This window comes from Populus trichocarpa, chromosome 13 (assembly GCF_000002775.5).
Source record: "Populus trichocarpa isolate Nisqually-1 chromosome 13, P.trichocarpa_v4.1, whole genome shotgun sequence".
In the NCBI taxonomy this organism is placed as follows: domain Eukaryota; kingdom Viridiplantae; phylum Streptophyta; class Magnoliopsida; order Malpighiales; family Salicaceae; genus Populus; species Populus trichocarpa.
In genome coordinates this window covers 2,286,809-2,309,068 of record NC_037297.2, presented here as the reverse complement: position 1 = coordinate 2,309,068, position 22,260 = coordinate 2,286,809, and the positions used below count along the sequence as shown (strand labels likewise).

Below are 22,260 nucleotides of genomic sequence, written 5' to 3'. Positions count from 1 at the left end.
TATTTTAAAGTAAAAAATTATTTTGAAAAACAAAATAATTCTAAACAGACGTTAAGAGTTTTAGGATTTATCTTCAAAACAATAATTAGTAAAAAAAAAAAGAAAAATAATAAAGCCAATAGCTAATATATAATAAAACTGTTGTTGCCAGTGACAGAAAAGTAAGGTTAAAGCAAAAAAGCAACAGACTTTGACAACTACACATAACAAAAAAATATAATAAAATAGCTGGCCGAGGAGAATCATTTTAAATTAAAATATTATGAAAAAAATGCTAAAAAATAAAGTAGTGAAAAATTGCAAATAAAGTTATTATTATTATTATTATTATTATTATTATTATTATTATTTCTTTCTTTTTGATATATAAATATCAGCTATCATTGCTTGTTCTATCCTTGCCTAAAGCTCTCTACTTTCTTTGTTCTTTCTATGCATAGATTGATAAGGTTTTAGTGGTAAGTCTTTTAAGGCTCTCAAAACTCCTTTTTGCGTCAACTTTCTTTCATTTCCCTGTTTTTTCTTGAAAAAAAGGTTTTAGCTTTATAACCACGTTGCTTCAAGTTCAAGAATTTCAGGGTTTGTTGCATCTTTTCTCAAATTTTCCTCCTTGATACTATGGGGGTTCATACTGGATTTTTTTAGAAGCTTTAGTTTCCTATGTCTTCATGGATTTTTGGTGGAGGGTTTTGATTAGAAGGTTTTTCTTTTCTTTTCTTTTTTATTATTATTCTGGGTTGATGCTATATATATTAATTTCAAAACGGTGTTTTTTGTGGGTTCAGTTTAGATATCGAGTGGCCCAATTGAAACCTGGAATTCTTGAAACCATTTCTTTATAATCTAAATTCGGTTTTGGTGAATTGTTTCAATGGTTGCACTATGTGTTAATTTTTCAGTAAAGTTTTGTCCCTTTTAGCTTGTTTTTTTAGCCGATCACTCGGTGTTTTCTATGTTTGTGCAGTAACCTGAACAAAAATGGCAGAGGAGAAGGGTTCAATTGCCAAAGATATCACTGAAGTAAGTTGACTCCATTGCCATTTGCAAAATTGCGAACCTGGTTTTGGATTCTTTGATATGGGAGCTATGGCTTATATTTTCTTTTGTATTTGGTTTAATATAGCTTATTGGTAAAACACCATTGGTGTATCTCAACAATGTTGTGGATGGTTGTGTGGCGCGAATTGCTGCCAAGCTGGAGATGATGGAACCTTGCTCGAGTGTCAAAGACAGGTATTAGTTAGATTCGTATTGTTTTGTGGGAAATTTGAGAAGTGTTATGCTTTGTTTATAAGTTTGGCTATGATCATAGCTTTTAGGCTTATTTGGGTGCCAAGATTTTGTAGATTTGAAAATTTTCCCTTGTGGAAATCTGTGATGTTTTTGTTTCTATGTAATGATAGGGACTTTAGAACATCATTATTGATGTGATATTAACAAGAACAGATAGGGACTTTAGAACATCATTATTGACGTGATTTTGGTTTGCTTAGCTTAATATAATATGATATTTCCCCCCTTTCTTGTAGGATTGGGTATAGTATGATCACAGATGCAGAGGAGAAGGGGCTTATCAAGGCGGGTGAGGTTAGTAATTCAATCCTACTTAAACAGACGTGATATAAGAATTTTAAGTCCAAGTTAGGTTCTTTTGCCTTGAAAATGAGTGATTAGTCATTTATAGCAATTGAAATTTGATTAATACAATTCTTGGCAAGACTTCATTGAATCAGAAAATTTATGTCTGCTGGTGATGTTGCTTTGTTGCCAATCCTTGTAATGACATATTCCAGCCATTGCCAGACAACCAATTTATTTTCTGTTCATTGCATACAAAATAGTATGACTGTCATTAAAGTGTTATCATGAAAGAACTTGCATGTTGACATGGTTTACCTTCTTAATGCTGAAGAGTGTCCTGATTGAGCCTACGAGTGGCAATACTGGCATAGGGCTGGCATTCATGGCAGCTGCTAAGGGCTACAGATTGATAATTACCATGCCTGCTTCGATGAGTCTAGAGAGAAGAATGGTTCTCCTTGCTTTTGGAGCTGAGTTGGTCCTTACTGATCCAGCCAGAGGTATGAAGGGGGCTGTTCAGAAGGCAGAAGAGATATCGGCAAAGACACCTAATTCTTATATTCTGCAACAATTTGAAAATCCTGCCAACCCAAAGGTTTCATTTTTAACCTTTTGCATATTTTTTGACCTACTGATTTGAGAGAATTACAATCAGACTGATGTTGCCTGGTCAGGTTCACTATGAGACAACTGGACCAGAGATCTGGAAAGGCTCAGGTGGGAAAGTTGATGCCTTTGTTTCTGGGATAGGGACCGGGGGTACAATAACTGGAGCAGGGAAGTATCTCAAGGAGCAAAACCCTGATATAAAGGTTGGTTTCTCTGCATTATTTTATTTGGTGTTAATTTTTTTTTTTAATTTATGGTATTGAAGTTTCTTCATTATTTATATTTTTTCTTATCTTGCTGTCTATTCTTCCATCTTTTTGTTTAGCTTTATGGTGTAGAACCGGTTGAAAGTGCAGTGCTGTCTGGAGGGAAACCTGGTGAGTCATGATTTCTTGGTCTTTCATTTGCATTCTTTTTTTACTAATAACCTATCATTCAAATTTCATAAATTTGATGTCAAATTATGCAGTCTAAGTAAACAGTGATTATAATTATTTACTTTTTTTTCCATATGCAAAAAACAAATAAAAAGTTATATGATTTCTTGGTTCTAGGATCCTGGTCTATCCCTTTGACTTTTACTGTGCCAAATCAGCAAAGTAAATGTGTTAGGAGTTATAAATTGTTTTTCTATGTTTGAATGATTTCCCAATTGTTGTTGGAACTACTGAGCTATCTGGCTCGCATTCTTTTGAGATCAAAATTCAAAACTTTGCGCAACATTTTTCATACTTGGACATGCCCCATATGATTCTCTCCTTTTGAAGCAGCTGCTTTTTCCATGTATTTATATTTGGACTAACTTTATCATTGTGTGCCGGAATGGATCCAAGGTCCACATAAGATCCAGGGAATTGGTGCTGGCTTTATACCTGGAGTTTTGAATGTCGATTTACTTGATGAAACTGTTCAAGTAAGCCTGTGTTATCTTATATAAATGTTAATATCAGTCATCATGTGAAATCGTGAGGCTGTTTGATTTCTGTCACTAGGTTTTTCTATCATTCATTTTATTCTAAAGACTAGATTTATACTTCGAGAAAGTATATGGTTCCCAAAACATGTGGCTAAAACTCCATTATCAAGTGAAGAAGCAATTGAAAAATATTGATATATTTTTTTTTGTGAAGAAGCAATTGGCTAAAACTACAAAACACAAATTCTTCAAGTCTAATCTCCATAGCATGCTCTGTTTTATGCCTGTAAAGAAAAATATTGAATGTTTTTTTTTTTTCTTTCAGTATTTCCATACTGCATTCATTCCTGAGAGACTACCTTTTTGACTTTGCAGATATCAAGTGAAGAAGCAATTGAAACTGCAAAGCTTCTCGCCTTGAAAGAAGGACTGCTGGTAAGCTTGCAATTATTTGATAGTTGTTGCAAGAAGGAACTCTGCAGCACTCAAATCTGTTAACTGCATCAATTTTCTTGGCATGACTTTAATCGAGAATTCTTTTGATGGGATCATTTGAATTTCAGGTAGGGATATCATCTGGAGCTGCTGCAGCTGCTGCAATTAAGATAGCAAAGAGGCCTGAAAATGCTGGAAAACTCATTGTTGTAAGTTTGATTTTCTTCCTCTGCAGATCAATCTGCAACTTGCTATTGAGCCTGTTTTCCAAAGCTATCTCATAGAAGAAACAAATTCGTTCCCAGATAGTAAAATTCAATGACAATCTAGCAACCATTTTTCCCTTGATATTTCTGTTGACCAAATCACGCATTGAATGTCCTTGGACAATTAAAAGTGAGATAGAACTTTAGAAGTATGATAACAATGATGATCTAAACCTTATTTCTTGGGCAAAACTTAAAAGCGTTGCATTTGAACATGTGTTGCATTTCTCTTTGTTATTTGTTCTATGCACTGATTCTAGCACTTTGACCTTTTTGGTGTCTTTTTATCTGAGCATCTTATTTTTCTTTCTAATGTTAACAGGCGATCTTCCCTAGTTTTGGAGAGCGTTACCTATCCTCTGTGCTTTTTGAATCAGTGAAGAAGGAGGCCGAGAACATGGTTTTTGAGCCTTGAGGTGAAGAACATGGCTTTCAGCAAATTCTGATTGAGGTTTTGACAATTTCCTTTTTCATGGTTTATGAGCCCGACACTTGGGTTGCAAATAATGTGGAGGCATTTCTGCTCCATGCATTTGTATTTAACAAAGGGCTCGTGGGATGGATTAAGAACTTGAATCATAGTGTCGGGAGACCAAGTTCCATAATAGTGTTTTGAATTGCTATTCACTGTTTGTTCCTCGTTCAAATCACTTCTGTCATTTGATTTGAATGGGCACTCTTTTCATCTTATTACTCACGATTGGTACTAATATTGAATGAATTGCGTCAAGATAATGTTTTTTCATGCTTAATCTGAGAAGCTTTCAACCTCATTTTGGAAAAACCTCTTATCTAGGGGTGAGCAATTATACTATAAATGGGCAGGGGCCGTGACTTGCTCAGCCCCTTCTGCCACAAATTACGACGAAGGATCTCCCACTTGGGAGACCTTAGGCTAGTACCCCTCCTAAGTGCAACGGAGGTCACCCATTGATACCGTCCAGGTAACTATGTCTCCCGTTGTTCTGGGTGTCTTATTTATTTATACCCACATGCCTTGTCAAATACTTTCGAACAATGTGAGATGGTTAGGGAGCAAAGCAACCTCCTCGGCTTCCTTGCAACCACTCTGTTTGCTTCTCACAGTTTTCAATAATGCAAAATTGATTGATTACCCTAGGGAATAAAAAACCAAACATTGAATGAAGATTGTGAGGCATTTCCATCCAAAATATTTGAACCCAGAAATGAACTTCAAAGGTTGATCTTGTGAGTTTCTTCTTGATATTTAGGGATGAGAGACAAATGCATTTTAACTCCAAGGACCTCAGCGTTGAGTTCTGCATCACTAGAGAATTGCAAGCAATCCGACTTTTCAAGCGGAAAAAAAAGGATTAAAGGCCATTTGCCTAAATAATGTTTATTGTCCTAATCACCATAGATACAATGGAGATTGATTTCACCAAAAAGTACATTACATCCAAAACAGTCGGCAGCTGCCCCTTCGTCATTAATCAAAGTCATAGGTGTCTCGTCGATATATACAATCTCTATCGATAATAAAGGCAGAAAATCGGCTGAGGGAAATATATAATCTATTTGAGTATTTTCAATAAACAAGTATTTCACCGGCACCAATGGAGAATTACAGCAAAAGGACAATCTCAAAAAACTTGTGCGGCAACTACAATGTCATGCATATGCTGCTTACCATGTGCTCTCGTTAGCACTTAAGTTTTTCGTCACTATTGTTTAAATTTAATTTGTTTCTTTGTACAGTTGAGATATAACGAATTCATTACAAAAAGTTCTCATTTGACTATAAATTAACGGTGCTGCCATGCGCACGAACAGTACATTAAGCACACAAGGAAATAAGTTTTAGCTTGACCAGGCAATGTCCTAAAATCACGCGCTGCACATCCAAGATTTAGAACTAGAGTTGTTGGAGCTCTTCTAAAGAGAAGAGAACCCTTCAAAAATAAGCGTATGCCGCTATCTGCGGCGAGCACACGGTATTCTTTAGTAAAAGGCGAAAGAATAGTTCGCTCTGTGCCCACCGCACGGCTGCGTAACTGTATAATGCTGTTTGCTTTGGTACTTATAGGCACTCGATGACAGCTCATTTTCCTCTTTCTCGATGTGGGATATCTGAGAGCCTTGTCCTAACTGCAGGACCACACACAAATCAGACTATTTGGTAAAACCAAGAGCTAGAGTAGGAAATGCAATGATTTCGCCAAAAATCAACCTGTTAACAGAGTTGAAGTATTTATTGGTGTATTAAAACTAGTGATTTGAACACCAACATATTTCCACCTGCATGGACTATTTCTCTTTTACAGCAGTTATCAGTCCCAGCGGGTCTAGCAGAGCAATCCATATACTTTCGACTCAAATATGGCTTGACTAAATTTTATTTTGAATCGTTTTAAAAGTTAACCCAATCAAATTTAATTGACTCATTTGACTCATAAGGGTTAACTCCAATGCTTCTTCTTCTTTTTTTTTATCTTAAACAATGTTGTTTCAATGAAAAAAAAAACAATGCTGTTGTGTGTTGAACTATCAAACTCGATCCATGGAGTCTTGGACTGGAACAAGTGTTATAACTATGGTTTTTACACGCCCAACTTCTCTGTGTGTAAAGGCAGCGTAGAATATCCTTCTGCTAATTTCTTGCTCCTACCAGCCATTTAGGAAGTTATAGAAACAGCCAAGCTGCTTGCATTGAAAGAAGGTCTACTGGTACTCCCACTACTATTTCGAGATTCCTATCCAAGGGCATCAAGCTAGAATCAAATTCTCAAAACAGGTTTTTTTTTTAGAGTTCTGTAATGAATCTTGACTTCTCCCACAGGTATGATGTCACCTGGTGCCGCAGCTGCTGCGATAAGGCTAGCAAAGAGACAGGAAAATGCTGGGAAACTCATTGTTGTAATTAGTTAATTTTCCCTTCCTCAAGTTAGGTTTCGAAGTATATCCTACTTCGCTACTCTCATAAAGCAATCTCTGTTTGACCATAAAAATTATAACTACATGTTCTAAATCCACCTCTGCTAAGACTTTGATTTTCTTGCTGCGCATACATGTTTTTTACTAGCGCAGGAGAGCGTTATCTATCCTCAGCTGTTCGACTCCATTAGGTGTTGAGGCAGGCATCATGACTGTCAGTTGAGCCACATAAGCCATGCTTCAAAATTTAAGAAGTTGAAATTCTCTCTCTTCCAATTCAGAAATCAAACTAATGGCGGCTCTTTTTTCTTATAATCATTTGGTAAAGGTAAAAACAAATTGTTGATTGCATGCATCCCTTGCACTTGAACAGTCAGCTGCCCCTTTTCAATCAAAGATAAGATTATAATTGCTGCCAACTGTAATGACATATAATGGCCAGAACGTACGACGAAAGAGTGCATAAACCTCGAGGAGAAGTAATCCAAAAGTAATTGATGTTTAAGACTAGAATTAGGCAGGGGCTGCGCCGAAAGTAATTGATGTTTAAGACTAGAATTAGGCAGGGGCCGCGACTTGCGCAGCCCCCTCTACCACAAATTTTGACGCAGGCTCTCCCTCTTGGGGAGACCTTAGGCCAGCACCCCTCCGGCGTGCAATGGAGGTCACTGACCTAGACCATAGGTCTTCTTGATCACCCATTGATCCCGTCCAGGTAAGTATGTTTAACGTTGGTGGGTGCTTCTAATTTATACTACATGCCTTGTCTCATTATTCATACTTTGTCAATGTGGGATTTGTCGAGCAATCTCAGAGGCCTTCCTACAAACCTGCATCACTAGACACTCAAATACAATGGTTGTTTGCGAGTGATTTGAGATAATTAGTTATTTGTTCTTGGATGGTAATATGAAAGATTGTGAAGCATTTCCATTCCAAGTTCTTGGACACAAGAATGGCCTTCAAAGGATTTTTTTTTTTGTTGGTTTTTCTGGGATAGGAATATGGACTTTCAGGATCTTAGTTTTCTGTTCTTGACTACTAGACCAATGAATGCCCCATTGGCCGATTCTGTGAGACTTGTTAGTAATCTGACTTTGTAGAAAGAGCTGGGCTATTGCTTAATGCTTATCCTCCCAACGGAGCTTGATTTCGCTCAAATGGAAGATGGTGTTCACATAATATATTAAACTGCCATTTCAAGGATTTTGCCCAGTTGATGACATGGATTTTGAAAGCAGGAAGTTACGAGTTCAATAAAAAAAGCAAGAAAAAAGAAATTAAGAATAGTAATTGAGAGCTATTATTCATGAACTATGCTCACATTGTTTCATTTTTTTCTCAATCTTCTAAATTTCTGAAGTTGCAGATATTTCAGAAAGAAACAGAGGGCAAGGGCATGATCAAGAAAGATGTTACCGAAGATAATCAGCTGCTGCTCACTTGTACTGTTCATGTCATCTTGGTCTCAAATAACAGTAGTATGCGCCAACCTTTTTTCTTGCAGGCCTCTGATGTTGATTGGCCATACCCCGACGGTGTATCTCAACAACTGTCAACTGTTGTGTTGACGCCAAGCTAGAAACAATGAATCCTTGCTCTAGTGTTAATAAAGACATGCATAGAACATGTTGGCTTTAAATTTCTTAATGATGCAAGATTGCGTAAAATGATCTCGATGCCGCAGAGAAGGGCTTGATTACTCAAGGAAAGATCAGAAAAAAAAATTTATATCCAAGAAGTTTGTTGGTTTTGTCATGGATATTGTCATATGAATAGTCCTCATATGATATGGTTACCTTAAAATTTATAACCAAGAATCAGTCTTGGTTCTGGTTATGTTTGATGTAAATTGGCTGCGCGTCCTCATTGAGGCTGCAACGGGTAATACTCAACGGAATTAGCTCTACATGACAGAGATCCTGCCAAGGGCCATGAAGCTGGCATGGTGAGATTAGCTTTATAACCCTTTGCTCTACTTCACAGATCCTGCCAAGGGCCATCTTTGATAAATCTGAGGACATACCAAGTAGAACACCATACGGCTACATATATGCTTCGGCAATCTGACAACCCTTCAAATCCATAGCTCTTGTTGTGTCGTTTGCTTTATTTGGATTGGTGGTTGGAAGGCCTTCCAGTTCATGTTAGCTGGTTCTAGAATAAGTGCAATAATATTATGTAAAATTTATAGAAAAGTCGGCATATTATGTAGAATCAGTAGAAGTGCTGAAGTGAAATGAGGAAAACCTGGCGAGTTATGGATTTTTGTTTTTTGAGTTGAAGTTCCACAGTTACATATTTCTTGCAATAACAGAGGAAGTCAAGCAATGGAGTCCTGTTTGGATGAAGCATAAACAACACTAAAAACATCTAGCCAATTGATTTCCCACAATCATCATCAGCCACGCCCTCTAGAGCAAATTTGGAACTGAGAGGCTGCTTTCTTTTCAGCTACAAACCGACCTCGGGGCTTGATTGAAATTGCCGACTACATCCAGAGAAAATATGGAACTAGATTTGGGCAGGGGCCGCGGCTTGCGCAGCCCCCTCTACCACAAATTTTGACGTAGACTCTCCTACTTGAGGAGACCTTAAGGCAGCACCCATCCTCAGTGCAATGGACGTCACTGACCTAGGCCATAGACCTTATTGATCGCCCATAGACCCCGTCCAGGTAAGTATGTTGCCATGGTGGTTCCTGCTTTCTATTTATACACACGGCCCTTTGTCTCTTCGCCTGTTTATCCAATGTGGGATGATATTGTTTGAACAAACCTGGGCCGGCCTTAAGCTTAACTCCAACAGGCAACAACCTTCCTATTGATCTTGTTTCAGCATATGCTATTCTCATGGCCAAGTCATGAAATATTTCATTAATTAGAGACTGAAACTGTTTGTTTCCATGATAAAATCGACGATAAAGCAGAGAAATTGATTGTTTATGGAATCAAAGCCATGCCAAGAAATAGTACAGCTCTTGTTTGCTACCATGCTTTCTTCTATTCTGTTCTTTTGTTGGCTGTTGAAAACTTTGGTCTTCCTTTTACAAATTCAGCCTCGTAGAGTTCTATGCGATAAAGAAAAGCTTGGAACAGCAATTGCCAGGAATCTTCTTCATCAGGAAAATAAATCCCACAGCCCTATACGATAAGGCAAAGCTTTGAACTACAATTGTAAGAGCTCTCCTCCATTGAAAGGAGAACCCTCCAAAAATTGGCGTATGCCACTGTTTGAGGCAAGCACACTGTGATTTTTCCTTCCCTTCCAGACTTGATAGATGTAGGAGCTCCAAGTTCTTGTATTCGCAGGATATAAACAAGAAACTTGTTTTGCAGAAAAGAAATAACCCGAGTAAACTCTCCCTCCCAATCTCCAACCTGTTTAGAAATTCCACTTTTCTGTAAAACACTCTTGTCATATATTCTTAGTAAGGCTGCAAGAGAAGAAAAGGTGATCCCTGTAATATAGAACTTTCTTACATAAAGGACAAGTTATATCACTATTTCTCCCCGCATTGCCGCTGCCTTGTTTTTGTTGACAATCTGTTCAGAATAGAAAGTCAAGGTATAGAAGTAATTCTGAATGAGCTTATGTTAGGCAACATATTTCTCACTAGATTCTTGGCATTTCGACGTGAAAACTTTCCATCAGCAGCTTCTCTCCATATAATACAATCCTCATCATCATCATACCTTGGGAAATAATACCATAAACGACCGTTAACATATTAACCATACCATACTGAATAACATTAGCAATTGCAGCATTTAACCAACTATTTGCTCTTGCATATTATTGTTTGATTCAAATCTTAATTCTGCAATTGGTAACGTTGGCATTGTATTGGTTATCATTGGTCCAATCAAAGAGTTGGGGAATTATTTGTCATCATACCTTCAAAAAAAATACAAAAAAATCAATTACTTAGCATCACAACAACAAGTTTGCGATTATCTATAAATATTTGACCAAAATTTTAAATAATTTTTTTTTTTAATATCTTGGGTTGTAAAATGATTAGGTAAACAGAATTTACCTTATTTCTGCAAGCAGCATTGTTGAACTGTTTCTAATAATGTTACTGTTTCCTGAATTTTAATTTAATCGAGCAGCCATGCAGTGATCACATAGCGAACTATTCTTTCGCCTTTTACTAAAGAATACCGTGTGCTCACTGCAAATTGTGGCATACGCCTATTTTTGGAGGGTTCTCTTCTTTTTGAGGAGAGCCTGTACAAATCTAGTTTAAATGTTTCAAAGCTCTGGATTGTATTAATAAAAAGACGAGTAAATAAGGCTTAGGATCTTCCTTTTTGTAGCCTTATCGAAGACATAAAGACCTAAGAGTCTAAGACTGTTAGAGTTGAATGTATCTTTGGAGTCTGCGGTCCACACATGAATGGGCACAGGTTTGCCAAAAAAAGACTTCGCCTAGGATATTATCTGTTTGTGCAAACCTTGTTGATGATTTTTAAAAAATATAAAAACCTAAATGTATTTTTAAACTAAAAACACTCTACCATAATCCTTAACAGAATGCAATTTTAAGAATTAGGCCTGTGGTGCACAGCACCCTGCCCATACAGTACTAAAATTACGTTTGAAATAGTGAATTGCATTATTCCAGGAAGGAAATGGGCTATAAATGAATTTCTTGGTGGAAACTGTGCCGACAAGTAAGCATTCCTGAAGTTCATGAAAAATCAACAAGATCTTAATCGAACGTGTCATGGTTTTTGCCTCATGCATGATGGAACCAAACAGTTTAGAGGAAAGACATCGCTCCCCGGTACTAAGCAAAAACCACCTGATTACCAAGAAAATAAATGGCATTAGTAAATTTTCAGTACAGTTGAAATGCCACTTGAAGCAAGCCAGTCTGACTAGCCACAGCCAGTTTCCCAGCATTTTCTGGTCTTTTTGCCAACTTTATAGCAGCATCTGTGGTGGCACCAGACGTACGATATTCCCACCTACATGGAAAAGGACTGGTTTTCATCATAAATGGAGAAATATGATGTCCATGACAGTTCTCTAGGCATACCAGCAAACCTTCTTTCAAAGCAATCAGCTTGTTAGTTTCAACGGCTTCATCACTTGATACCTAATATGTAATAGCAGCACCATGAAAGCTCTGTAAGACAATATATTCCTCATGAAATGATGAAATGTTAAACAGATAAGCTCTTTTATGCATGCATGGGTGCTGGGGGCTACGACAAGCTTTGGCGGAGCATGATGCCATCCACCGACTGGATAAATATAACACGCACCGTCCCATGAAGATCGTTTGGCTGCATAAATTCCAATGCCTCGACTTCGACTCCGGTCCGACGCGGAATTGAATGAGGCACACGCGCGGAAAGTGCATCTCGAACGGTCTTTATATGTGCCACGAGCGCCATGTCTGATTCTTCAGTTTGACACGATTTAATTCAGTTCAGCCCCTAATTCTTTCTCTTTTACTGATGTTGGTCCCTGAGCTTCTAATCCAGGTATGTAGACCCCTAACCTTAAATTCCTGGTTTAATTATCATTCTTGTGTGATATTTTCTTGATTATTAAGTGGTGTGTTATGGAATCCTTTCTCTTAATGTGATTTATTCCTGATATTGGGTGATTATTCGGATTGTTACTTGTTTGTTTGGACTTAATCGAGTAATATAAAACTTTATGCACTGGTTGCTGATGCTGACAGTGATAGGATGGGTACCTGATAGGGTTTCTAGTTCAAAACTCTCAGGTCTGACTCATCTCACATTACTGCTGTATCTGCTGAAAGTCACTGCAGATACCTTCTTGAAAATATTTGCAGTGCTCTACGCTACTAATAGGTACGTAATTTTCATGTATTTCTACTGATGCTGTGCTTGTGATTGATTCTTGATAGTAAGACCTCTACCTGGTTTTTATATGCTAGATGGTTTGGTAGCTGAAAGATGCAATCTTTGATCTTTTTAGACCTTTGAGTAGTTTGGTATTTTCTTGGCAATGTTTTCTTTTTGCTGGCTATAATTCCTTTTGGTATTCTGGAATCATCTGGGTTTGGGATTTTCTTTGAAAAATTTGTTTATTGTAAGTGTCTGCTCTATTTGGTTGTCAAAATTCTATAAAGAAACTTGTGAGCACAAAAAAATTCTCTGTTTTATACTTTGTTTTTGCAACTAGGTAATTTTTATGAAGAATCCCTTGAGCTTTTGGTGATTCTTTGTTGCAAATGAACTGCTGGGTGGTTCTCAATATTTGGCTTGCTTCAAGAATTGTTTGGCTGTGTGAATTGTTCGTAACATTTTTCCTGACGTGCAATTTTCCATGAGGACATTCTTGACCTGTTCTATTATCACATTTAATGTATCATTTCGGGGCTTTTGATAAAAAATAATATCTCATATCTGTGATTAATTTGTTGATAAAACCATAAGAAGTATTTGCTTGGTTTTATTTACTTGATCTGGGAAGTGAGAAATTACTTGCAAAATTGGGTGCCTAAGATTTGCAACTTTTTTCATTTTTTCTATTTCTCCCTGACTTCCTTGTATGCTTGCAGATTACCTGGAAAGATATGGAGAACAGCTGTGAAATCAAGAAAGATGTTACTGAAGTAAAATTTTCTCATGCTTTCTTGTTGCTTTTAGTCTTGCATGAAAACAATCTTGCTTATTTTGTGATAAATTCTTCTTCCTTTTTCGTTGGGACATCTACAGCTGATAGGCAATACCCCAATGGTATATCTCAACAAGGTTGTGGATGGTTGCGTGGCTCGTATTGCTGCTAAGCTTGAAATGGTGGGACCTACCTCTAGTGTTAAAGACAGGTCTTGTCTTCATCAGTTGTATATTTTCTCCATGTAAATGCAGAGCTGAAACCTTTCATCTTGGAATTTATATTGTGGATTTTCATTTTTGACATGCAGAATTGCATATAGTATGATCAAAGATGCAGAAGATAAGGGCTTGATTACACCAGGAAAGGTTAGTTATAAAAATTCTGCATATCTAACTATGCTCTATTAGGTTAATCATAGATATCAACAAGTCCTCTTTAAGTCATATTAACGAATTTAACTCCAATATCAAATGCACTTTTTAAATATATGCATGTATATGCAATGGAAGGTACACATACATTATCCTAGTTATTTTTTTGTGAAACGAGGGGAATATATATATATATTGTAAAATATGCAACGCTCTACAAGGTCAGTCACTAAGAAGTAAGAACTAACAAGTTTCCCTTGTTTCTGGATATGTTTGAATAATTTTGGCTAAAGACCATACTCATTGAACCTACCAGTGGCAACACCGGCATTGGATTGGCGGCCATTGCTGCAATGAAGGGTTACAAACTTATACTGACCATGCCTGCTTCAATGAGTCTTGAGAGAAGAATTGTGTTACGGGCTCTTGGAGCTGAAGTTTGCCTTACTGATCCAGCCAAGGCCTTTGAGGGGGGACTTAAGAAAGCTGAGGAGATACTAAGAAACACACCTAATGGGTATATGCTTCAGCAATTTGAAAATCCTGCCAATCCAAAGGTATGATCATGTTGCGGAACTTCTGGAGTGTGGGTTGGTTTATGAAAGGATTTCAAAAATAGTTAGTTTTTATTTATATAGATACATTATGAAACTACTGGCCCAGAAATATGGAAAGACTCGGGAGGGGAAATCGACATCCTGGTTGCAGGAATTGGGACTGGAGGAACCGTGACTGGAGCTGGGAGATTCCTCAAGGAGAAAAAGGCAGCTATTAAGGTTGGCTGTGCATCCTTGTGCGCTTGTTGAGAGTTGAGACAGTGAGAGAGAGGGAGTTCTGATAATCTTCATATCAATCGGGTGCTTTATGTGCTGTGTGCAGGTGTATGGCATAGAGCCTGTTGAAAGTGCTGTATTGAGTGGAGGAAAACATGGTAAGTATGACACTCTTTCAAGCTCTAGCTCTTTTTTCTTTCACATACAGTTGCATTCTTGTCATCATTTGTAATTCTTTTTGGTTCTAGTGTTGAAGGTTATTGTTGGGGATTCCGGCTCCCCCATGCGCGGACCGGGGGTGTACTGATAGTTGCTCAAAGGAGGCTAAGCACACTGAGACACAATATTTTACGTGGTTCGGCAAAACCGCCTACATCCACGGGAGAGAGTCCATATTATTTAGAGATAGAGAAAGGATTACAACACAATACATGGAGGAGGAGGATCACTTCATTCAAACTCAACTCCCAGCTCTCTTGCTGCACTTGCAGCTGCTGCAATGGCAGCAAGGCTGCTGCCATTGCAGCTCTCTCTTTCTCTCCACTCTCTTGCACACACTCACGTTCTCTCTCTTTTTTTGCTCTACTCTCTTGCTGCCTATTTATAGGCAAGAATGGTGCCACCAACTCCAGCTCTTCTTCAACAAAGGTGGCTGCCAACTCCAGCTCTTCTTCAACAATGGTGGCTGCCAATAGTCAATGGTTGGTGCCGTCCATTTGCTGCACATGCAATGGCAACAAACCCAACAATCACCCCCTTTGCCATTCATGTGGGGCAACTGTCCTCTTGCTTCTTTAGCACAGGCTTGCATCCTGCAGCTCTTCCAAGCTTACCATTCCGAGAGCGTCTGTGGCCAAGTTTACAGGTACTCGCCAAACCTTTCAATCACCAGAGTTACCAAAGCACACCTTTTCTCACACAAAAGGATCACTACAACCAGATGGTCTGCCACATCTCATCTGAAGAGTGTTAACGCTTGTCTCTGGGACACAACATTCCCCTTCGAGCGTATCAACCATGCTCGGTCCGGAATGAATCATCAAGCCTCACATCAAGGCTTACAACACCCCCTCAAACGAAAATTTCTATTTCCAAGTGCGACAGTCATTATCTGAGTATCTCAATATGATCACGAGCTCACCACTCTTCCAAGAGTATACTCATCCAGGAGTTGCGCCTGCCCTTTGTTCCACCCTAGGAACCACGCCTTACTTCTCCGTGAGTCTCTCGCTCTTAGTCTCAAGAGTCCAGGTAACTCTCCACCTTCACCTATGGGGGCAGCCCATTAAAGGTTGATCCATATATGTCTTGATACTGAGTATTACAATGCCTTCACTGAGCTCACCACCTTGACAAGAGTCAACTTGTTCCGGGAACCTGCGCATGCCCTCTGCTCCTTCATAGCAGCCGCGTCTTAATGCTCCACAAGTCACACACTTATTATCCAAGGCAAATGTCTTCTAGCTCATTGATCTTTAGCATGGGGGCAATATCCATGAAAGTCAATCCTGCATCTGTCTCCATACTCATCATAGCCACTTCATTGGCTATACACCTGTCCACTCATATCTAGCCATCACATTGGCTTTGGGGTTGTTCTGAACTGGGCTCATATCGTGGCCCACACACCTTCTCCTTAGGTGTCTCCGCTCGTCGCCATGCGGCGGTCTGAACTGGGGCTTCTATCACGGCCCTCACACCTTCTCTAAGGTGTCTTCGCCCGTTGTCATGGGGCGGTCTGATTCGGGCTCCTATCATGGCCCTCACACACCTTCCATCTAAGGTGTCTTCACCTTTCATAGGTGGCCGCATCCTCCTTCAGCTGAGATGCTTCAAAGTGGCTCCAAAAGTCTCTACCACCATGTGCACTATGGGAGAGATTACTGCCACTGACTACATAGAAAGAGAAAGTTGCGGTATACTCCTCGCAATCCTCCTCCTCGATTTCTATGTTTGGAGCTTCTGTGCCTTTCTGCTTGACAGCTCCACCTACACCAACTCTCTTTGGTGTCTTCGTCTTTCATCATAGGCGGTTGCCTTGTATCACAGGCATTTGCACCCCCTCAATTAGGTGCCTCTACAACAGCTCTATTTCCATCCTTGCATGAATTGGAAAGGTCTTCGCCTGTTGTCTTCATCAAGAGCATAAGAGACTTCCTGTTGTTCAAACTTTAACAGTCTCTGCTCTGAGCTTCATCTGGGAACACTTCTTCTCCTTGCACCTGTTGTCTCATTACAGTACCTTGTTGGATCCTACGGGTACCCCTGCACAATCTCCGTGTGCCCTCGTGCAATTTCTGTTCTCCAGATTTTTCTCCTATTCCTTGCTTATGTTTGACAGCAGCTCATCCTGTCATAACATTTATCCAAGTCAAAAATAGGGTGCCAATCTTTATCCCCTTGCTGTATTCCTCTTCCATTATCAGGGTCTTCATCAATTCTCCCCTCGAGAAATCACAGTCACCGAATCTAACTTCTTTGAAGAAATCACCACTTCATCAGATCCTTGATCATACGGAACCCAACTGTTCCCTTGTGCCGTCATCCTGCTAGCCTTCAACTGTTTCATTACAAACTGCTATATATACGAAAATAGTACCGTATGGATAATCCTTCCACTAAGCAAGTTCCCAGGAAAGATTGGAGGGGTCACACTGGTCCCGCTTAAAACCCAATCTCCTAGACAGAACTTCTTAGGCCATATCTATCCATCGTACTGTCTTTTTGTATATACAACCATTTGCTAGCTTTGTTGCGGCTTTCCTTTACAAGTGATCTGGGGTATCCCGGTTTTATACCTGATTTCTCAACATCTGGCGAGACTACCAGTTCTTAGATTCGTCAAGATTGGTCTTCATCAATTTCCACTCTTCACCTCAAATTATCCACATGATCGGGTGTACAGAGTGTCCCAATTTTGCCTTCCCTTAAGGCAGTTAAATTTCTTCCCACTTAGCAGTTCAGCACATGTAATTGGGTAAACATGTGCACCTTATTCTTCTTCTCTTCAACGACCACCATGATGATCTTCAGATGCCTCCTGATCGGGCAATCTCTTTTGTTAATTCACCACCGCCATTTTTGGTCTCAAATCTCAATGATCGGACCGTACCATTGCATCCGTAACGATCAAATTAGCTGGAAACAAGTCTGAAATCGTCCAAATCGCACTTCAGACGGCTAAGATTTGATCAAAACAATTCTGGCCTGATCAACGGCTCAGATTCAATCTCAGATCCGGTTGCACGTGGGATCCGCTACACTGGATCCTGTCCCTCGGCTCGCGGCTTGGCTCGGCTCCAATTTGGCTCGGCGCACTCGGCTCGACTCGCGGCTGATGACGTGGCAGATGGGTCCCAATATGCTGACGTGTCAGATGACTGGTCGCTGACATGACATGCCAATTGTGCATGCTGACATCACAATTACATCATGCTGATGCCACCCCTGGCATGCCTACTATGTATGCTGACATCACAATTATATCATGCTGACGTCATTAATATCCGGGTCAGTCACATGGGTCGGGTCAACTGATATTCGGGTCGGGTCAGCCCATCCGGGCGAAGAAGACGCGTGGGGCGTGTCTGCGCGCGTGGGCAGACGCCTTGCCGGAGAGTGATGGAGAGTGCGGTCATTTCCGACGTCCGATTTTGACGTCGTTTTCACCAGTGGCTTCGTCTCGACCTCCTCTACACAGTGGTATGGTCAAAACACAATTTTGACAACTTTCATTTTTGAGCAAAAATCAAACACCCCTTTAAACCATGTGCTCTGATACCAATTGTTGGGGATTCCGGCTCCCCCATGCGCGGACCGGGGGTGTACTGATAGTTGCTCAAAGGAGGCTAAGCACACTGAGACACAATATTTTACGTGGTTCGGCAAAACCGCCTACATCCACGGGAGAGAGTCCATATTATTTAGAGATAGAGAAAGGATTACAACACAATACATGGAGGAGGAGGATCACTTCACTCAAACTCAACTCCCAGCTCTCTTGCTGCACTTGCAGCTGCTGCAATGGCAGCAAGGCTGCTGCCATTGCAGCTCTCTCTTTCTCTCCACTCTCTTGCACACACTCACGTTCTCTCTCTTTTTTTGCTCTACTCTCTTGCTGCCTATTTATAGGCAAGAATGGTGCCACCAACTCCAGCTCTTCTTCAACAAAGGTGGCTGCCAACTCCAGCTCTTCTTCAACAATGGTGGCTGCCAATAGTCAATGGTTGGTGCCGTCCATTTGCTGCACATGCAATGGCAACAAACCCAACAGTTATTACAAGAGGAAATGCAGAACCCTACACATCAACCTTTTCTGTTAAATGATCAATGTTGCGTAGCTTGAATTTCCCCCCCTCTCCATGTAGTTCTTTTTAAGATTGACAACGTTCTCATTATGATTGTTTCTCTTGTAATCATTGCTTGTTAAAAATGTCAAAGGCCCACATCTAATCCAAGGAATTGGTGCTGGGATCATTCCTAGTGTTTTGGATGTTGACATGCTAGATGAGGTTTTTCAGGTAAGTTTGAAACTATGTATTAAGTGGTGGTTAATGAGTCTCTTTTTATGTCAGTACATTTTATCAACAGCAGTAGAAAGGAAAATTGTCATGAGACTAGGTTTAACTTTGGTAGTAATTCTTCTTTAGGTATCAAGTGAGGAAGCTATTGAAACTACCAAGCTGCTTGCCTTGAAAGAAGGTTTGCTGGTAGGTTCACAAGTTACAACTCTCAAGTCCTCCTCCTATGATCTTGTGTGAAAAAAGAAAGTAACCCTCCATGAGCATTTCTGCAGTTTCCATTCATGATAGATTTTAAGATTTATCTTTCACTTCTTTTTCCCTTGTAGGTTGGGATATCATCTGGGGCAGCTGCTGCTGCTGCAATAAAGGTAGCTAAGAGGCCAGAAAATGCTGGGAAACTCGTTGTTGTAAGTTCTGTTGCCTACTGCAGATTGGTTTTACAATATACATGTTTACACATTCTTAGCTTTTCTGCCTCAAGTATAGACGGTCAAGTCAGGGGCACGCCAACTGCTTAAAACAGTAGTTGAGTGCTTAATTTGTATCCAACTCAATTAATTATGTTATTTCTTTTGCTTGCCATGCAGGTTATATTCCCTAGTTTTGGAGAACGTTATTTGTCTTCCAAGCTTTTTGATTCCATTAGGCAAGAGGTAGAAAACATGACCTCTAATTGAACTGAAACTGTAACTTCAACATTTCTTGTATTTTAGTGTGTCGGGCCTGGAAATAGAGCTAGTAATAGTTTGCATGATCAATTAATAGCTGATGACACCTGAGAGCTGGTATAGTCATCAGGCATGCAGCAGGGGTGGCAATGGTTTCAGCTCACAAAAGGGGCTCATCCTTCCTCCATGTAATCTAGGCATAAGCTGCATGCAGCTATACTGTATCTGACTGACTTTCAGCTTGCCCTAGCTCTTGACTTGCATATAAAAGTGCAGAATCTTATTGCTTATTAAAGATCACGAGAAACCAGTCTAAGACTTGTCTTATTTTGGAAACGTTGTTCAAGCATTAAAGATAAAACAAGGGGTTTCTCCATCACATTTCTAGAAATTTTAATACTTGAGCCCATAGCCTAGCATATTTAGCTAAGAACTCTGGATTCCGGAGGGTAGGTCTTGCCTCTACCGATAAATATAAATGATGTATCTTACTTTTGTTTTTTTAATAAATGGTCATCAGCCTTTTATATGTTGCGGTGGTTATTATATTTTAAAAAGTTTTTTATTTGAAAATTTATTGAAATAATATAATTTTTTATTTATTAAAATTTATTTTTTACATCAACACATTAAAATAATTTGAAAACATCAAAAACATATTAATTTGAAACAAAGCAAAAACATATAAAAATTTTAAAATTTTTCAAAAGTGCTTCTGAAATACAAAAATAAACAGGTTTTTAATCTTTATAGTCAAAACTTTATTTGTAAAAAATTTAAAACTTTAAATGTTTAATTTTGACTTGGAATTTAACAAAAAAAAAACTTTAGAATTTTTAATTAGGTTTGTTTGTTTGCTAGATAATTATTTTTTTTAAGTGATTTTTATAGAAAGTGAATTTCAAAAAGGGAATTATTTTTCGATGTTTGGCAGTGTCATGAAAAATTAGTTGGAAAACAGTTTTCAGTATTTAGTTATGCCATAAAAAATAAAATGAAAAACAACCTCTAAATATTTTAATTTTTTTAAAAGTTTATCTAACATATATTTAACATTGAATGCAACTATTTGATTATTTACAATAAAAAAAATGAGATATAAAATGCATAATTATGGGAAAAAAGAATTTATTATATCATATATTTATATATCGCTTATTTTATAAAATATAAATATACATATAATATAAATATTTTAAATATAATATTATAGACATATAACCTTGTTAAATATTTTTTTTAACTAAATTCATTTTTAAAAACCTCAATTTTTTTTTTAAATTAATGAAAGAGCTAAATTATTTAATAGCATTACTTAAAGAGTTAGATATTTGTTTTTTTTTTGGTGTGTATGAAGACAAGGAAAATGAGTTTTGTGTAAGGTGTTACATGTGTAAAGATATGGAAGTAGTTTCTTTATGGGAAATTATTGTTTTTGTTTTTATTTTTGTTTTCGTTAAAAAATAATTTATTGAAAAGTAGTTTTCTCACCAAAGTTTTTTTTTCATTAAAAATTATTTTATTGAAAAGTAATTTTCTAAAACTCACTAAAACTAAGAGAGCTTGGAAATTACTTTACATGAAATAAACAAAGTCATGGAGTAGCTTTTCAGATATCACTCGAGTAATTTTTTTTAATTATAACTCAAGATCATGTCTAGTCTTCTAAAATACAATTTAATCTACCATGAATTATCTATAAAAAAAAATTAATGATGAATCAAAAAAGAAAAAAAAATACTATCAAATGAGGAATGACTGTGAAAAAAAAATAAATATAAAAAATAAAATATGTGTAAATTTTATTATAAGTGGTATAAAAAATTAAAATGTCCCATATTTATTAAAATAAATATGCATTTTTTTCAAGAAAATAATAAATATAATAATTTATGCATCCGTGTGAACCTTTTTGAATGCCTTCCATTCAATAAAAGCTGAAAAACACTACCCTCAAATAAAAAGCCTAATATTAAAGCCAAAGTCATGTTTTGTTTCCTGGAAAGTTGGAAAATTACTTTTTAAATTTTTTTGTGTTTGTTTGTTATTAAAAAAGGTGGTCAACAAAAAATATTTTCTGGTCAACGGAAAACACTTTCCAATAAAAAAAAAATTGATTTGGTTTCCAGAAAAGTGTTTTCTCTAAAACCACATCCCCACCAAACTATAGTTATTAAACCCGATCGACTCAATATGAAAATTACTAATTTGGTAAAATAAAAGATCTGAATATATAAAAACTCGGCAAAACTCGGTTAATCCGGATAAAATCTAACTGAGATTTTTTTTTAAATGTATTTTTTTTAATCAGCATTAATTTGTTCCTGAAATCTCGTAGTTTTGTGGACATAATTTTTTAGAGTCAACAAGCACTATTTCTTATAGAGAAACAGACAAGATTGATATATGAATTTTGATTATAACTCACTGTCCTCGTAAACTGCTATCTAGATTCTAGACCTCCCGTTTGGAGCAATAACACACACAATTATTCCTTTTCTTTGGCCGAAAACAAGAGTTATATGATGAAAGGTTCAAAAGCATTGTTATAGGAAACTTTTATTAACAAGTACTTACAAATTATCAATTATCATTATTTTTTACTTTAGCTGAA

General features: G+C 37.9%; 2 protein-coding genes, 2 long non-coding RNA genes and 4 other non-coding genes across 12 annotated transcripts; 4 read left to right on the top strand and 4 right to left on the bottom strand.

Annotated features, from left to right (window-relative positions):
- Window positions 1-336: 336 nt before the first annotated feature.
- On the top strand, window positions 337-4,559 carry LOC18110977 (cysteine synthase). Of its 3 annotated transcripts, none has more exons than XM_006389256.3 (11): window positions 337-458; window positions 965-1,020; window positions 1,124-1,233; window positions 1,530-1,587; window positions 1,913-2,176; window positions 2,256-2,393; window positions 2,516-2,567; window positions 3,024-3,103; window positions 3,482-3,541; window positions 3,670-3,750; window positions 4,130-4,559. In XM_006389256.3, exons 2-11 carry the CDS (start codon window positions 979-981, stop codon window positions 4,220-4,222), a joined length of 978 nt encoding a protein of 325 aa, XP_006389318.1. In that variant the 5' UTR covers window positions 337-458; window positions 965-978; the 3' UTR covers window positions 4,223-4,559. The 3 variants fall into 3 exon arrangements, with proteins under 3 accessions (XP_006389318.1, XP_006389317.1, XP_024439553.1); XM_006389255.3 differs by lacking the exon at window positions 337-458 and adding an exon at window positions 470-579; XM_024583785.2 differs by lacking the exon at window positions 337-458 and adding an exon at window positions 631-700.
- Window positions 4,560-5,143: 584 nt separating this feature from the next.
- Window positions 5,144-8,117, bottom strand: LOC127904178 (uncharacterized). Its single transcript, XR_008057069.1, has 2 exons — window positions 8,027-8,117; window positions 5,144-5,916 (listed from the first exon to the last, which is right to left on the bottom strand). It is a non-coding gene; the product is annotated as an uncharacterized LOC127904178 (long non-coding RNA).
- On the bottom strand, window positions 5,698-5,816 carry LOC112323915 (U5 spliceosomal RNA). Its single transcript, XR_002977460.1, has one exon. It is a non-coding gene; the product is annotated as a U5 spliceosomal RNA (small nuclear RNA).
- LOC112323874 (uncharacterized) lies at window positions 7,186-8,971 on the top strand. The gene is made up of 2 exons (XR_002977394.2): window positions 7,186-7,417; window positions 8,072-8,971. It is a non-coding gene; the product is annotated as an uncharacterized LOC112323874 (long non-coding RNA).
- LOC112323933 (U1 spliceosomal RNA) lies at window positions 7,266-7,425 on the bottom strand. The gene has a single exon (XR_002977478.2). It is a non-coding gene; the product is annotated as a U1 spliceosomal RNA (small nuclear RNA).
- A 256-nt stretch (window positions 8,972-9,227) lies between the features above and the next one.
- Window positions 9,228-9,387, bottom strand: LOC112323943 (U1 spliceosomal RNA). Its single transcript, XR_002977488.2, has one exon. It is a non-coding gene; the product is annotated as a U1 spliceosomal RNA (small nuclear RNA).
- A 1,428-nt stretch (window positions 9,388-10,815) lies between these two features.
- On the top strand, window positions 10,816-10,935 carry LOC112323916 (U5 spliceosomal RNA). Its single transcript, XR_002977461.1, has one exon. It is a non-coding gene; the product is annotated as a U5 spliceosomal RNA (small nuclear RNA).
- Window positions 10,936-12,442: 1,507 nt separating this feature from the next.
- Window positions 12,443-19,941, top strand: LOC18110974 (cysteine synthase). 3 transcript variants are annotated; one of them, XM_024583270.2, is made up of 11 exons: window positions 12,443-12,539; window positions 13,253-13,306; window positions 13,410-13,519; window positions 13,619-13,676; window positions 13,976-14,239; window positions 14,321-14,458; window positions 14,562-14,613; window positions 18,896-18,975; window positions 19,105-19,164; window positions 19,305-19,385; window positions 19,566-19,941. In XM_024583270.2, the coding sequence occupies exons 2-11, from the start codon at window positions 13,268-13,270 to the stop codon at window positions 19,653-19,655; spliced, it is 972 nt and encodes a 323-aa protein (XP_024439038.2). In that variant the 5' UTR covers window positions 12,443-12,539; window positions 13,253-13,267; the 3' UTR covers window positions 19,656-19,941. The 3 variants fall into 3 exon arrangements, 2 of the variants coding, with proteins under 2 accessions (XP_024439038.2, XP_052302223.1); XR_008057031.1 differs by lacking the exons at window positions 12,443-12,539; window positions 19,566-19,941 and adding an exon at window positions 14,704-14,717 and having other exon boundaries at window positions 18,734-18,975; window positions 19,305-19,314; XM_052446263.1 differs by lacking the exons at window positions 12,443-12,539; window positions 18,896-18,975; window positions 19,566-19,941 and having other exon boundaries at window positions 19,305-19,391.
- Window positions 19,942-22,260: the final 2,319 nt, after the last annotated feature.

What these genes read in the sequence shown, in the direction of transcription:
- LOC18110974 (XM_024583270.2), top strand. Translation starts at nt 13,268, where the DNA reads ATGGAGAACAGCTGTGAAATCAAGAAAGATGTTACTGAA. An exon ending in TCAAGAAAGATGTTACTGAA is followed by an intron (nt 13,307 to 13,409) that starts GTAAAATTTTCT and finishes GGACATCTACAG; the next exon opens with CTGATAGGCAATACCCCAAT. An exon ending in ATTGAGTGGAGGAAAACATG is followed by an intron (nt 14,614 to 18,895) that starts GTAAGTATGACA and finishes AAAATGTCAAAG; the next exon opens with GCCCACATCTAATCCAAGGA.
- LOC18110977 (XM_006389256.3), top strand. Translation starts at nt 979, where the DNA reads ATGGCAGAGGAGAAGGGTTCAATTGCCAAAGATATCACTGAA. An exon ending in AAAATCCTGCCAACCCAAAG is followed by an intron (nt 2,177 to 2,255) that starts GTTTCATTTTTA and finishes TTGCCTGGTCAG; the next exon opens with GTTCACTATGAGACAACTGG. An exon ending in ATGCTGGAAAACTCATTGTT is followed by an intron (nt 3,751 to 4,129) that starts GTAAGTTTGATT and finishes TAATGTTAACAG; the next exon opens with GCGATCTTCCCTAGTTTTGG.